Below are 16286 nucleotides of genomic sequence, written 5' to 3'. Positions count from 1 at the left end.
TCATTTGAAAAGTCATTGAATCACGCGAAGCATCTCGGCATTGAAGCTCGGGATGTAGTGCCATAGCGCAGCATCTTTCCCCTCCACCTCCTTTCGTGCTCAACCCTTTCGGCTTGCGAACCAGTCCATTTCTCTTGCGGTCTACAAAGTAGATAGAAGAATGAGTTGACTTCAAAAAATTACAAATTAAGAAGGGAAGAAATTGGGTGTACTACCTCAGTGGCATCATCATGATCCGCAAGGTCTGCATCACTAATATTGATGCTCGAGGCTGACGGAATCCGAAATGGCAAGCGGCTTGTGAGGGGCAAAGCTAGTTTCTGGCACACTCTCGTAGAAATCCTTGCACTGGGATATTTGTACAAGAGTCTCTGCCCCACAAGGGACTCTATTGAGGCATGATTTTCCGGGAGCGCAAGCACCTTTGTGACATCTGCGAAACTGAAGTCAATGCGGATGTCATCATCTTTGGACGGCTGTTGTGTGTCTCGCATGCCCGCGTACATAGCAATGACTGAGAGAGTTTCATCCTGGTTGGTGCAGCCCAAGGACATGGGCGATGTCATCCAAAAATAAGAACTCTACACCTTCTACTATGATGGGGTGTAGAGTTCGCACTTCGAGCTCTGGAACTTCATCCATGACATCGTCCCCTTCGATGTCCCGTTTCATAGTCTCAGCTTGCGGCTCTTCCGCCAGAGTCACAAGTGCAAGAGATGCTTCTTGCACTGGGGTGACAATCTCCTCCTTTGGGTCAGCGTCCTTGATCAAGAGATAAGGTGTGGCTTTCTTTGGAGGAGTGGCCTTCCTCTTTCCCTTGCTTTTCTCTGTTCCCTCCAAGATCAGGAGGGCAAGAGTCATGTCCCACCTCAAAAAACTTGTGCCGATATTGCCCATTCCAAGACCTACCAAGTTATCTTCTTCCTCCTCCCTTAGATATGTGCTACTAAGGCCTTTGAGGAATCTTGCAAGCCTGAACCTGAAATTTTTGTCCGCTTTGTAGGTATGCTTGATAAGATCCACAGGCACCCAAGTCCCCTCCTCGTCTTCAAAGTTGACACAATATTCAGCCATGTATGTGTCCATGTAGCTAGTGAACGCCCCAAACATGTCATTATGGAGTTCGGCGGTGCCTTCCATGTCAATAGATGTCTGAAAGATGGGTGCAAGCTTCTCGATCAAGTGACCGAGGTCAAGCTTGTGCAATTGAGATAGGAGAGCTTGGGCGGGGGTGGCCTTGCTTGAGTAGCGAAGAAGGCGAGGGGACCGCAAAGATGCCGAGAGTGAGGAGATGAACTCAAAGTGGCCAAAAGTGACTTATAAAGAGGTCTTTAAAACTTTTTTTATGTTTAAAAATTCACTTAAAACCTCCAAAAAAATAAAAACACGCGACATAACTTAAAAGTGCACAAAATTGAACGCAAATTGCGAGTAGCCAAAATTGTTTTGAATTAATCTCTCAAAATCTGTTACATAGCTTGCTTGATATGGATACATCTAGGGAAGGGAATGCTTTTACAAAAGTAAGATGCCTCTTTCCTCTTACGTAGAGGTGTGTTATCAATCACAAATGAAAAGTCACCTTTCAGTGCAAACCTAAGGCCCAAGTACTCCCTTAGGTTCGCCATATTCCAATCAGCATTTACTACGATATCCCACACATCAGCTTGCGTGCTAACATGTACATCAAGATGTTCTGCATCGTTGATGTCCGAATCGAGTGCTTGCCATTCGCCTCCAGTCAGCTTCCAACGTCTGTAAGGAAAGATAATAGAGAGTTGTTGCTTTCCAAGCTGGTACCGAACGACCATCTTCTCCGACACCACCATGCACTTTATCTTGTCACCCTGATGTTGAATAACCTTCAAATCCCACGAAGGTGGCAGAAAGGCACTCATTACTGTGCCTCCCTTTGCAATCCACATTGTAGGAGTCCGGTGAACATCAGCCTCCTTGAACAAAAACACAAACAAATGTAAAGGCATGAAGAACGTGAGAGTCGCACGATGTGACCCATAGGTGCACTTCATTGCATTGCACACATCAATCTCAATCCGACGTCTGGTTAGTGCAACCAAAGTATTGTCGGGATTTGGCCAAGGGCTTTGGCCAATCATGGTCCGTGAGACTTGGTGTAGGGAGCCTCCGTAGTAGAGTCCCAGAACCATCTCTTGACGTGGGTACAATATACTCTGCATGAAAGAAGAAAACTGAGCGCTCTGAAAGCTCTGATGCCGAACAACCAGTATATAGTAGCTTGCCGATTTCAAAGTGGTGTGCCTCAAAGGTTCCAGAAAGGGCCTCTAAAGGCTCCCATTCCATAAATGTCGACGGAAAGATGTCTGCACAAAACATTACAAGAACACACTTGAAAAAATCAGCTTCCGTAACATGAAATGATATTAGCATGTCTCAGTGCAGCCCATAAAATAAGAAGCACAAATAAAACTTACAATTTGCAGGAAAGCGTTTGTGATTGGCATTGTCAACACGGAGTTGCGATGCCTTGTAGACGTGTTGGATCATCACCTGCTTGCTTCCATCAGCCCCCTGCTTGAGATCCACTATGCGACCCTTCCAATGGTGTGACTTTAACCCTATGTATCTGCGAGAGACTTTGTGGGCTCCCCTTGTGCTTGGACGCATCGTCACCCACATTCCTTTTGCAAAGGTGCTTGTAACCCACAAGCCAGTGTCGTCTTGTTCGTTGCTGCTGCTAAAGGACTCCACCCTTGAACGAGGTCGGCGACTCATTGTGCTTGGCTAACCGATTAAGCTAAATGCTATGAAGTTGTACGTGTGTGAGAAGATCTCTGCAACCTAATGCTAGTAGAGCATATAAGCTGGCAAGAGGAGTCAAGAATGTGTATAAGCTAGCAAGAGGAGAGTGAAGAATGTGTGCAAGCAAGAGAGGATGGACTTGATGGAGAAAAAAGTGGACTGTTTTTCAACCTTTCCATAGCCAAGAAGATCTCTGCAACCTAATGCTAGCAGAGCATATAAGCTGGCAAGAGGAGTCAAGAATGTGTATAAGCTAGCAAGAGGAGAGTGAAGAATGTGTGCAAGCAAGAGAGGATGGACTTGATGGGGGGAAAAAGTGGACTGTTTTCCAAGCTTTCCATAGCCAAGAAGGCACAGAAAGGTAGATCTAACTTTAGGAGGGAAGGGGAAGGCAGAATGGGGAGGGAGGAGGCCAAAAAAAGACTCTTTTAGTTAGAGAGAGACTCAAAACCGAATTGCTAGTTTTAGAGAGAGGAAGAGGGAGTGGGGAGAGGGAAAAGTAGCTTTAAATGAGGGATAATGATGGGGGGGCCGTTTTTGGCCCTAGCCCACTTTTTGAGGTGGGGTCATTTATGCCAGTTTGAGCTGTCTTTATTAAAAAAAGGTGGGAAATTTGATTTTATTGAAAGATTTTGCATTTTTCAGCCCAATTTCTTTTTAAAAAAATGGTATGATTCAAGTTTGACCCCTACATATTAGGGGCAGGGAAACCCAACATTTTTCTCCACATGGCCTTCTCCCATTGCACCACTCCTTAATGACTGTCATTAGGCTTGGGGCAAATTAAAGGGCCCAAGAAGACCCCAAACAAGTCCTAATGCCTTAATAGCTTTTGGTGTTGATAGCCTCCAAGAGCACGGGTATTCAAATCAAGAATTGCCTTTGCATATGCTGCATAACATAAAAAATACACTACCCTCGTCGATGCCCACAACCTTGTCACATATTCAAAAATACGTATAGCTTCCTGCTTCTCTATCAGCATTATCTTTTCTGTGTTGTGCTATATCCTTCCATATCCTAAGTATGCTGACAAAACCTTTAAGGCCATTAATGGAATGCATGGATCATCTGAATATTTTTAATGGTAAATGATCAACACGTCTGCTAACAAAATTTTGTTTACTTCCACCTCGACTGAGGAATCTGTCTTCATCTGCTATCTCAAGCCGTAAACAAAGAAAAAATTTACTTTACAAAAATAAAAAGTATTAAAAAAATGTTATGAATTTATTCTTATAAATACCTTTTTGTTCTCATTGTCAACAAGTTGCCTATCCTCCCACAAGTCAATTGAACCTTGTGGAGGGATTTCTCCTTCTGAGCATGGAATCTTTGGTTGCTCCCTTCCTATATTAGAGATTCCCATGCTTTCTTGAATAGCAAAAAACTCTTCTTCTATGGGAAGAGTGTTTTTCTGTTCTTCAATCTTTCTTATGCACATTTCTATAGCCTTAGGTGCACCGATGAAATTGCCACCTCCTGCTTCTGTATCAAGCACTGAAAATTCATCAGTGGCATTTGGATCTAGAAAATATGAAGCAACTTGACATCCATTTTCTATTAAACCAAGACAATAGTCCTCCCTTAAATTCAAGAGCTTCTGGATATCAGTAAGGAGTACAAAACTCTTATTGTCCTTTAGTGGGAAGGATGGTATGCATAGGAGAATGATTTTCTTCTCTGAAACCTCTACAAAAACATCCTTTTCCCCTGGAACAATTAAACTTGCTTTAAAATATGTAGCATCAAAATCCCTGCTCATTATTTCTTCTTGTTCTATATCCATGACCATTTCTACATCATGCATTTCTTCTTGATTTTCAATGTCCCCTAGAAATGTTACAGGCTAGACACTGAAATTGTTAAGACTGCTCTTTTCAGCATTCTCAATTCTTGATTTTGCATGCAGATAGAAAAGGAAAGCCACATGATGCTGAAAAAGCATGCATTTCCTACTATGTATCCTGCACTACTCCATAGTGACTTTCACATCCTTAGGAAGTATATCATACTTTTTCTACAACCCGGTCTTTTTTGAAGATGTTTGTGCCAACATGCTAAGATGATCAAACCTCATATCTTCAATATGTATAGCACTATCATATGTCAATACAAAGGAAGCTTGCATTTCTTCTTCATAATACTCCTTGAAGTGATCAATCGTTGAATTCATGTTGTCAAACCTTACATTGAAGCATTCCGTGTAGGACTCAAACAAATCTTGTGCACCTGCAAGCTACAGGAAGTCAAAAAGTTTCTCTGTTGGTGTTTCCTTTGTCACATGAACACCCTCATCACTTGATCCCATTTCTATGTAGTAAACTTTGGATCCAACGAACAGCACCTGTAAATCACCCTGGAAGGGTGCAGCTTAGGGGACACACACCAAGAGCTGAGCCTTGAGTAGCTTAGGGTGAGGTTGGAAAGATAGCGCGAATGCTGAAATCCAATCGACCCGGATCGCTCTACTTGCACCATTTTTCTACCAATAATGGGGTAGCCTAGGGGACACACAACTATTCCTGGGGGTAGCGGAGAGGGTATGTGGGACAACCAAGTGCCAATTGCTGTCTAGGGGGGTGTCTTAGGAGGCAGGGTAGGGAAGGTTGGAAACACATAGCAAAATGTGAAATCTAAAGCAAAAAGATCGCTGTTAGTCGCTTTGTTTTTCTATGGTGGGGTAGCTAGGCAAGGGACAAGGGACAAGGGGAAATTCGGGTAGCTTAGGGGGCTGGGGGCAGCTGAGGTAACTCGGAGGGTTAGGCAACAAGAAATTTTAAAAAAAAATTATCCAAGTATATATAGGGCCGTGAGGCCATGTTGCAATGATACAGACACCACGTGGTAGTGCCACATACGCTCACATGTGAGACTCGCACGTGTGAAAAAACCCGCATTTGGGAATCTATGTGTCAACGTGCAGTTGCACGTGTGGCAACATGTGTGCATGTACTCTTGCACGTGTGTACACATGTCCACATGGATGACACGTGTCATCATGTGATTCCCGTAATCCGTACTGCCATGTGGCTTAATGGACATATCCTATAAATAGGTGGGGATTTTTTCAAAATTTTTTTACTCGTACATAGAAAGACGAGGTGCATCGGCACCGGCTCTTTGCACTTTTTCATCTTCACAAAGCTCTCCTCTTGGTTTAGCTTTTATTTCTCTTCACCTACACCAGCGCCTCATTACTCTTTAAAACTACCACCAAGACCACACTAGCTCTCTTTGATTGATCTTCACCTACACCAGTAGAACTATGGCGCGATTTCAATAAACCTGAGACATTAGAATCCCGTCTATGCATTTTCCTTCAATCAAGCCAAAAGGTATGATTTCCTTGCCTTACTTGGTGTCATAACCTATGTATACCCATAACCTATATACTTTCCAAAGGACCATAGAACATGTATACACGTTACCTATATACTTTCATAACCTATGTATACACATGGATGTTATTACAGAGTCTCCACCGTATAAAATTGTAATGAATGAAATAAAAGGTGTAGAAAGGCCGTGCAATAGAAGAGACTGTATGTTATCGAGTCGTCCTACTCGCGTCGTCTTTTCATTACACTGAAAAATGTTCACATGTTTTAACACATTTACCCGTTGCCGCTACTTGCTCTTTTTGGTATAGAGTTGCCACCTTCAAAAATTCTTTTGTATTACATATAAGGTATAGAAAGATGGCACGATGGAATGGACTAGGGGTTGTCAGATCATTCTTCTCTTGTTGTCTTTCCATATAGTACATTAGGTACATTATGGAAATATACCTATATGTTTGTCTTTTTAATGTCAAAATATACTAAATGGAAGGACGACACAATATGAGGAAACCAATTGTAACAAATTATACATATCACGCCTTCTTTCCATGTGGTATATTTGAACATATGTTATGTGCCTATTATCTGTTATTCTTCTTGTTATACCCTTTCATTTTGCCCTTGTTCCACTACAAGATATAGAAGGACCTCTACCTCCTTAATGACCTGATATCTCTTACATATGAGATATGTGTATGCTCAAAATCTAATACATCAATTGGTACCTATAATTATGTGAATATTTAAAGTTCTATCAATTCTGACGATAGTCTGCTCTACAAAATACATCTGTATTAGATGCAGTGCCTCTATACACCCAATTACCCAACCAAGAAGTACTTTCACCCTTGAAATCGAAAAGCACTATAGAGTTCTTGTTGAACAGGAGAAAGGAGAACACTAAGACAAAGCTGGTGAGACGTATACCACGAGTGTTTTAGGTGAACGACTTTCTAGATTCTATGATGGGGATGTAATATTTGAGTTTCCTACCACCATGGGTTCTGGAGCATGAATGGATGGCATGGATCATAAGTACGATGGCCACATTGCATTGGTGAAATGAATTATTTACACACCACATGCCATATAGTCTCTCTTTATGTAAGAGAAACAAGAACCAATTTTAGTAAGCTGGAAGAATGGTTGAGGAGATGTGACTTTGAAAAGGTGCGATACGTAATTGTGCCTTATAATAAAAAGTAAGTATTTTATTTTAAATATGTTTTACTTTGTTTTATGTCTTTTTATACATCTCTATCAAAATTTTTTTTTGCTTTTCTCTATTTTGTAGGAGCCATTAGAGTGTAATTATAATTAATATCAGGGAAAGAAAGACATGTTTCTCGAATTCCATGCTTGGTATGCATGGAGAAGCCAAATTGTAAGTTTTTAATTTTAATAGAGATTGTGTTTAAGATTTAATTTGTATTAGATTGAATAATTTATGTGTTTTGTTACTTTGTAGGGCATCAAAACGCATAGTAAGCACACTAGAAACACTCCATCTTCTTCTCCTCGACAATAAAACTCCACATCACTTTGTAAGTTATAATAATATCAATGATAACTTTAAGTTTGCAATAAAGCTTTAGTTAAAAGTCTAAACAAGTACTATCATTGCTATAGGTTCCATTACAAATTGATGGAAGGTCACGTGGATGGAGACTGGTCGCAAACACATGGAGATACATGCAATACAAATTTCCACTAGACATATCAAAAAGAGTAGCTATGAGTATTTTCGACAGACACATCAAAAAGAGTTGTGAAAAATTTATATATTTTCCTTAAACTTTCATATCCTACTAATATATACTAAGATTTTTGTCATAATTTTTTGCAATTCACAACTTCATGTCATATAGACATATACATTTGGTGGGTGAGTGCAAAGGCAATTAGATTAATGCTTGACAATTGTGTGGATCTTCCCGTAGATCCAGATTCACCACCACCATCAATCCCATACCTATGATGACAAAGAAGAGAAAGGACTTCCCATAGTGTCTCCATTGAAATTCGAATCATCTTCAAAGAAGAAAATGACAGACATGGACAAGGGAAAGGCTTCTTGAAAATAGAAACAGTCTAAGCAAAAAGAGGCCAAGTTAAAGAAAACATCCAAGAAATCGGAGCCAAGCCGACCAAGGAAGGCAAAGAGGCTAAATCTTCTATGGACACTGACCAACCAAAGTAGATATTTTTTTTGTTCTCATACATTGTAACCAACCAATTTGTATAGATACCATTGTAATAAGTATAAATATGAAATTAATATTGAGTTTAGTTTCTCATTTAACATTGGTCATCTTGCCTTAATAATGTTGGTCATCTTGCCTTAATAATGTTGAATAACTATTTTACAAAATGAATCGACAAGATAAGATAGATGGGTGCAAAATTATATTGTATTAAGATAACTTCAAGATTACAGAGAACAAACATTTCGTACAGCTAAAAGTATTTTGGGATCTTCTTCCCACCGTAATACCATTTACCTTAAATTTGTAGTCTGATGGTATGGCATCTAATAGAAGTTCCAAGGATGTACGCACGTCTCTCAATGTCCATTTTGCATTTATAGCGATGACTCTATTGTCATCATCACTCAAGTTGATCGTTAGGTCATATTGCACAAATTTTTCCTCTGAATCCAATGGCATCCAAGTCCCTCTACTCTTTTTCCATCGTCTGTACTCTAAGCTAATGTACAAGGTTTGTCAAGAGACGTTGTATGCCACCACAGAATCAATGCAAGCATTACATTTTATAGGATCACCCCTATGGATGACTTCACTGACTTTCCATTTTGCTCCAATTGCATTATCCAAGTCAAACTCAGATATATGTGTAGATAGCCACATTTCTTTTGTCCTCTTCATGTTTGCTTCTAAAAAACATGCCACAAATACATGGAGAGGTATTAACCATGATAGCCTAATCCTCTTAGAAATCCTTCCTGCTTTCATAGACTTTTGACTATCCAAGACAATCTTGAATTCAAATGCTTATAGAGTACCTTTGTTTAGAAAGTCCCAATCTAATGAATTTAGGCTTGGTATCGCTAAACTCTCCAGTCTTCCATAAGCTTCTGGTGTTGTAGGGACAATATACTTAGCGTTGTATAAAATATCTATTTATTAATGAAAAAAGTAGATGGTTGATTGAAAAATAATACTTTCCCAAGATCAACATGCATGACTTCACAGGTTGCTGGCTTCACAGGTTGCCACTCAATGCTTGTTGACATATAAACATCTATCACATATACACCACATGTGAATAAACCATAGAATCATAAAGAACATAAACAAAATTACAAAAAATATCTTACAATGAGATTGCAATGTAGATTCTGGAGTAGAAGGATGCATGTGCACGTCTCTTCTCCTGTACACATGTTGCACCTTTGCCTTCCATCCATCTTTTGCTATCTTGAATTCCAAGATACGTCCCTTCCAATGGTATTGTACTAAGCCTCTTCTTTGCCTTTTTATCCTATAAGGACCTTTGCATGATGTTTGCATAGTCACCCAATTGTTTAGTTTGAAATTTATACCTTTCCACACATCGTGATCATCTTTAACATTATGAAGGATGCATGATGAAATGGCATTAGGAGTGCACCTTGGGTTAGACTGTTGTCTTAACATTATTAGATGATGAATAGGGGAGAGGATGATGTAAAAAGACGACTAGAAAGAGCCTGGATTAGTAATTAGCTCCCAATGCAAAATTTTCAAGCCTCTTGGTGCTTGAGAGGCCATGGAAAATCTCGCTCTTCATCACCATACCATAGTACCCGTGCAATCATGATAGATTAGGGAATTTCAAATGCATTTACTCATTTTGGGGGGAACCTAAGTTTCAAATTGTTATTTTTTTAAGTATTGACATTTGGCACGTGGGGATAGACCCTTGAAGTTGGAACCCACTAAAGTGACGTTGAAATAGCCGCGCCATATCACATTAAAGTGGTGATAACCCACTAAAATAGCCGAAACTAGTGAAGTTAGTAAAAAGTGGATATGACACCTAATGTCATATTTATGGTTGAATGTCACATTTCTATTGGTCCAAAGCTTAATCCAAATCCGGTGTACAAATGTGACCCTTTTTTAAACGTTTTTGGCCCTAATGTACACATAAGGGCAAGTACCCATAGTGCAAGAAGGAGTCCTGCTCTCCACAAGAGCACATTATAAAAGCACCTTTACCATAGAACCCAATTCTAGCTCTTCTTCATTTGGATGAATATACGGAAGGGTAAAGAGCCAATATTTGAGACTATCTCATCATAAAGGGATCCACGTGAGCATTCATAGAAGGTGTCCTCAGTCGCCAACGAGCATGCAGACACAAGGTTAGGATTTTGGAGGACAAGTGCTATTAGAAACCATGTAGCCTAGCCCCATAGGGTAAGAGATCCCGTACCTTGAAACAGAGGGTTTCTCATAACGACCTCCTTTCGTTTAACTGCCGCCAACACGTGAATACGCAAAAGACATGCTGAGGATGACATTTGAAATGGGAAGGGGGATTCAACCAACATATCACCTAGAGGCTCAGAGTTGGGTAAAACCAAGCTAATCTATATCTCAAGGATGATGATCGAATTTGATGGAACTAGAGATCCTATTCAATACCTATAAAATTTTAATCAAATTTGTGAGGGCATGGAACAGATTGATGATTTGACCAAGACCCCTTCGTTTGGACTTTTCCTTGAAGGCTTACCAAGCCAGTGGTTTAGTTAGGTCTCTAAACCTAGATGAAAAGACCAGCGAGGTTTTGAGACACATTCATTATGGGATTCTTACCTAGGGGCCACATGGAGCCCCAGCCAAATCACACGTAGATATATAACGCCAAAACAAGAGATCTTGAGATACACATTCATTGTGGGATTCTTGCCTAGGGGAGCTAGATAGAGCCCCATTGCGTAGATATATAACCTTAAGCAAGAGAGTGAAACAACGTGGGACTACATTGGTAGAACCAAGTATCTCAACATGAGATGCAGACCTTGAGAGAGAGACTAGATGAAGACTTATTTATGCTCATCGATTGATTTATTATTGGTCTCAAGAGCAAGGAGCTTCATGACCATCTCTATAAGTCTAGACAGTACATCTTTGGTAAGTGCTACCGCTGCGAGGCAATGGACCTCACAAGATAAGGATCTAGAGGTCGTCCACCCGAACCAAGAGATAGGGGATGCATCATTGAAAGCCTCAACAACCAAGGGTGCCCACCCAACACTAACTAGAGTCCTAGTTAAGAATATGAGCATGGAAGAGTTGGCAGAGAATATGCTAAACCGTATAGGCCAATAGTGGATAGGGCCAGTCCCCTAGCCACATAACCTCAAGTAGACACCCACACCGTGAGAACAGATATAGTTTGGTGCACAATTTGCCACTGAAATCATACAAGTACGAAGTGTTCGATACTAAGGTCTAGACAACAACAATTTTGTGCTCATTGCCAACACCACTGGAACTATGACATAGGTTATTATTTGTACCAAGGAAACCCAACACCACAACTATGCTCTTGATGCCAAAGCAACCACTAGCCCTACTACCCATACCAAATGCTTCTCAACACTCTGACATTTCCAACGGACTTCGAGAGTCCTTAATAAGAGAGCCATGAGTCATATGAGCAATATGATTCATATGAATATCTAGAGCGACCTCCAACCATAGAGACTATATCTCTTTGTTCGAAGCCATAATGAAATAAAGAGAAAAAGACCTCAATAATATAGCATGCAAGCCACCGATGCAATGTTTCCAATCGTAATAAGGACCCACATCGTGTTGTTGAGTGTGCTCATAGAACCATAGTGCCCCAACCCCTTTCTCAAATCCAATGCCAAATTTCAATGGTATTCCATATAGAAACACACGTTACAAGTATGAATTCGAACATACCTTCAAGGATCGTCCCAACAGAGTGACAATCTCCATCAGCCACTTTGGTGAGCCTTATATTGTTAAGCATATAAAGAGGACTTATTCATATAGTCTCGCTAAATGCTATTCATAAGGCTCCAAACCAAGTCAAGGGTTGCACCTAAGGAAACATCCAAGGCAGCTAACTCTCTTTTTTGCCAACTCTTGTGGTGAGACCATCTCACTTAGTATTCAGAAAAGCAATAAAGAAAAGAGCAAAGATTGTTGGCTCAAAACTGCGTTTATATATGGATCAGACATAGACATAATCTTCATTATTCCTTATAGTGCAGCATTTAAAGGAATTAACAAAGATTGCTTGCACGAAGTCATCTTTGTCCGAAGACAAATTATGAAAAAAAAAAATCAGTCGTTTTCTCGAACTTGCTTCACAGCATGAACAAATGAGCCATTAAAAAATGGACCCTTTCTATCTCCTCTGGCGGTGCCTTTCTCCTGCTTGGAGGGAGAGCATCCGATCGCTCATGCATGGATATGCACGTAACTCTCTCCGTTAATTATATATTATTGAACCAAAAGCCGTTATTAAGTGAATCTGATCAGAAATAGGAGATAAACCCTACTGCCTTCCTCTAGCTGTATCAGAAAGAGCTTTGACTCGCATAAAGCAAAAAAACTAGACAGAACTTGAAAAGCTTCAAAGCCCTTTGTCGCCCATGGGGCCAAATGCCCATTAGATACATTAATGAAGCAAGCAACAAAGCTTCCATAACAGATTTATTGCAAATGGTGGGGGAAACAGCAGTCTAGTAGGGAGGCCGGTTGCTTGCTGCAGCAGCCCATGCGAGGACCTCTTGGGGGAGCTGGGAATTCAAGGAAGTGATAGAAGCATTGAAGAGGGCCATGCTGTTACAAGGCTCTGATGGAGCCGATCCATGATTAAGGTAAGGTGAAACAGGGAGATTAGTAGTAGAATTATCATTATTATGATTATGATTACCATCTGTAAGCTGCAATGGCTGCATCTCTTCTTCGTCCTCGTTCATAGGCAGGCGGTCATATGGGGCACTCAGAAACGAAGCCGCTATGATGAGCACAGGACCCGCCGCTTGCAGTACCCCCACCACGCTGCCTCCCACTACTTGCCCTTGCGCCCCCGCTAGCGAAATGGTCAGCCCTCCGGACGTCACCGACGAGTCAACCGGTGATGGTAGGTATGATCCCGACAACGACAAAATCTCAAACCGGCCATGGAAGGTCACCGTCGCCCCCGGCGCTAAAGGTTGCCTCAAGGTCACGTTAGCGACCGCTCCGCTGCCGCTTAGTAAGCACAGCCCACGCTGCCTCCGCCTTGCAAACGCTGCCAAGCACTCGCTAATATCGCAGCCACCGGCTACTTCCAGTATGTGGGGCCGCATGGCGTTGTCGCTGTCCTGTGTGATGATGAGCGGCGGTTTGGGCTTGTTTTTGGAGCCGGGCGGCCGGCCGCGGGGCCTCTTGGCCGCTTCGGGGGCCTCTCCGTGAGAATTGCCGCCAGGCGCTCTGCTGGAGGTGGTGGCGTTTCTGGCTTTCTTCTTGCTTTTGGGGCCGCTGCTTCTGCTGTTGTCATCTTCAGAGGTTTGGGATTCATGGCTGAGGGCGAGCTGCTGGCTATGGTGGAGTTGTTTCTGTTGCTGTTCTTGCTGGTGCTGCTGTTCTTGCAGGCTTTGATGTAGATGATGTTGAGCCAGAGCTTGCTGGCGATCATGGCTGTGGTGTTGAAGCTGCAAATGCTGGTGAAACTGTTGGCGTGGATGTTGATGCTCCTGCTCGTGATAGTGGCGATGGTGTTGCTGGGGAGGGAATTGGTGGTGTTGGGGGGTAAAGGAAGAAGTAAAGGAGTTGATATGGTAGGCGGGAGATGGTGGGCTGCCAACTGGGTCAAGGCCAGCCATGCATATGGTCATAAGAGAAGATCGACGGAAGATTAGGGATGGAGACGATGGTGAAAGGGCCAAGGGCAGGAGAAGCTTACGGCAACTGAGGTAATTGGAAGAGGGGGAGGATCAATGGAAGGGTGGGAGAGAGAATTAAATATAATTAATAGGAGCAAGGGTGCAGGCGACAGAGGATAGATTATGCATATTATATACAAGCAGGATGTGCAAGGAAGAAGCGATATGGGAAGGGCAGGGGTTGAGCTCCTACAAATTAGGAGACGTGGGGGAGAGGTGTGTGTGTGGGTGAGAGAGAGAGAGAAACAGTGTGTGTGTGTGTGTGTGTGTGTGTGTGTGTGTGAAAGAGAGAGAGAGAGAGAGAAAGACAGACCCGTGCGTTGATGAGTTTATGTGGTGGTGGTGGTGGCCAGGCACGCCCAGCGCTGCTCCCATCATCCATTTCCTCGTTCATGCACTAGCAGAAGGTTTGGCTTAACGTTTTTTTGGCTTCATAAGGTAAATACGATCTAACAGTTCTTCAATATATATATTAACTCTCCCATTTATTATTTTGTCAAAATCTATATAATATTAATGAATCTATGAGCCGTTTCTGGACACCTTCCTTAAGTTCCTGTATGACTTACTCCCTCGCAATGATCGCACGGTGCACCAACTAGGCAAAATAATAAGCAGCAGTACCTACGTAGTACCCGCCCTGCTACATTTCCATAAAATCGTGATTAGATAGCGCCCCGTCGTCAAGTACACGTCAACACACACCTATCACATTGGCCAAAAGGCTCGATTGACCATGATTTGACGCACAAAATGTTACTGAAAAACACCGCTTGTCAATCACCAAAATAATTACCATAACTAACAATTAATAATAAATGATGTTATTCCTTTTCCTTATTAATAATTAATAATATCTTATACCCTTAGCTTTTTTTTCCCCCCATCTACCATCGGTCGGAACTGGGGCCCCATTTTTGGAACTCTTTGAAAGGTTCGCGCTAAGGTTTTACCGGTCAAAAAAGCTCGTGTTGAATGGTGGTGGTGTGTACAGCTAAGGCTCCGCCAGAGATGAGCGGTCATGAGCCATTCATCACTGGCCTCCCCACGAGAGAGAATCCACATTAGTATGTACCGTTTTATATAAATGGGACGAGTCCCACCGACCAAAAGTCCATGGCAGGCTCCACCAAGGCAATGTTGCTACTGCCTTTTGGAGCCATAGAAGGTTCAAGGGGGTGAAAAATGTAACCTTGCTAAAGAAGGGCATGTGAAAAGCACGTCCCTTCACATTGAAAGGGATTATCTCCACTAGCAATCGGTAGGTCAGTTGGTTAAAGTGGATGGCTTGTAACCCGAAGTAATGTGTTCGATCCACGGACATTGCATGGTGCTACCTTGTACCTCGTGAACCCGTAGGTGTGTGTGTTTGTAAAAAGGGTATGCAGGACCCTCATGTAATAAAAATCGTCCAACTTAAAAAAGAAAATAAAAGAAAGGGATTATATGCACTAGACCTTCAGAAAGAGCACTTGAATGATTAATTTAAAAAATATTTTTTTTATACACATTGTATCTATGTGTGTGTGTGTGTGTGTGTGTGTGTGTGTGTGTAATGGTTTTAGTCATTTTTTAAAGGTACATACATATACTTGAAAATTGTTGGTTGTATTTTGAAATTTATGATTAGTTCTTATTTAAATCTTTGAAATGTTTGTTGGAGAAATTATAAAATATTATTCAAAGGTACATTTGCATTAGCCCATATATTGAAGGCCAAATAAAAATTTTACCCTTCTTCAAGAAGATAAAATTCCCCAAAGACCTTCCTATAAAACAATGTGTTCTAGTTGCAAAAATAAATGATGCCCCCTATTACCCACCTTTTGGGACATAGAGTTTCAATCCCACTGCACAAAATTAAACTAGAAGGCTATATTTTATGACAAAAATGGCATGACGCCTATCCAAAAGCAACCTTGATCATCATGTTTATCCAAAAATAATAATAAATGCAAAAACCTTCCCCTTGTTGATCAATGGTTTTAATAGATTTGTCCAATCATGTGTTTATAGAGCTAACTATTGATAAAGAAGTCAATCTCATGGGAAGAAATTCGTCCTCTTGCACATTTTTATTTTTGAGATCATGCCATCCTTTCTTCTATATGTGATGAAAAGATAGAAGTGCCAAGAAGAAGAGGACATTTTTACATCTTACATGCTTATAAACAAGATGAACTTTCATGGTGGGTTGAGTTGTGTAAGATAAATAATGAAATAAAATGTTACTTGGGGGTTCA

At 41.3% G+C, this 16286-nt stretch overlaps 1 protein-coding gene across 1 annotated transcript; it reads right to left on the bottom strand.

Annotated features, from left to right (window-relative positions):
- Positions 1-12645: 12645 nt before the first annotated feature.
- LOC147618389 (uncharacterized) lies at positions 12646-14326 on the bottom strand. Its single transcript, XM_086774815.1, has one exon. The coding sequence runs from the start codon at positions 13993-13995 to the stop codon at positions 12856-12858; it is 1140 nt and encodes a 379-aa protein (XP_086630941.1). The 5' UTR covers positions 13996-14326; the 3' UTR covers positions 12646-12855.
- Between the last annotated feature and the right edge of the window lie 1960 nt (positions 14327-16286).

The sequence above is a fragment of the Cibotium barometz genome, chromosome 35, assembly GCF_041138505.1.
Source record: "Cibotium barometz isolate CiBa-2024 chromosome 35, ASM4113850v1, whole genome shotgun sequence".
Classification (NCBI taxonomy): domain Eukaryota; kingdom Viridiplantae; phylum Streptophyta; class Polypodiopsida; order Cyatheales; family Cibotiaceae; genus Cibotium; species Cibotium barometz.
Note: the sequence above shows the minus strand (reverse complement) of the source record. Positions and strands in the feature narration are given on the sequence as shown.

Bases quoted from the DNA above. Each gene is read 5' to 3' on its own strand.
- LOC147618389 (XM_086774815.1), bottom strand. From the start codon at position 13,995: ATGACCATATGCATGGCTGGCCTTGACCCAGTTGGCAGCCCACCATCT.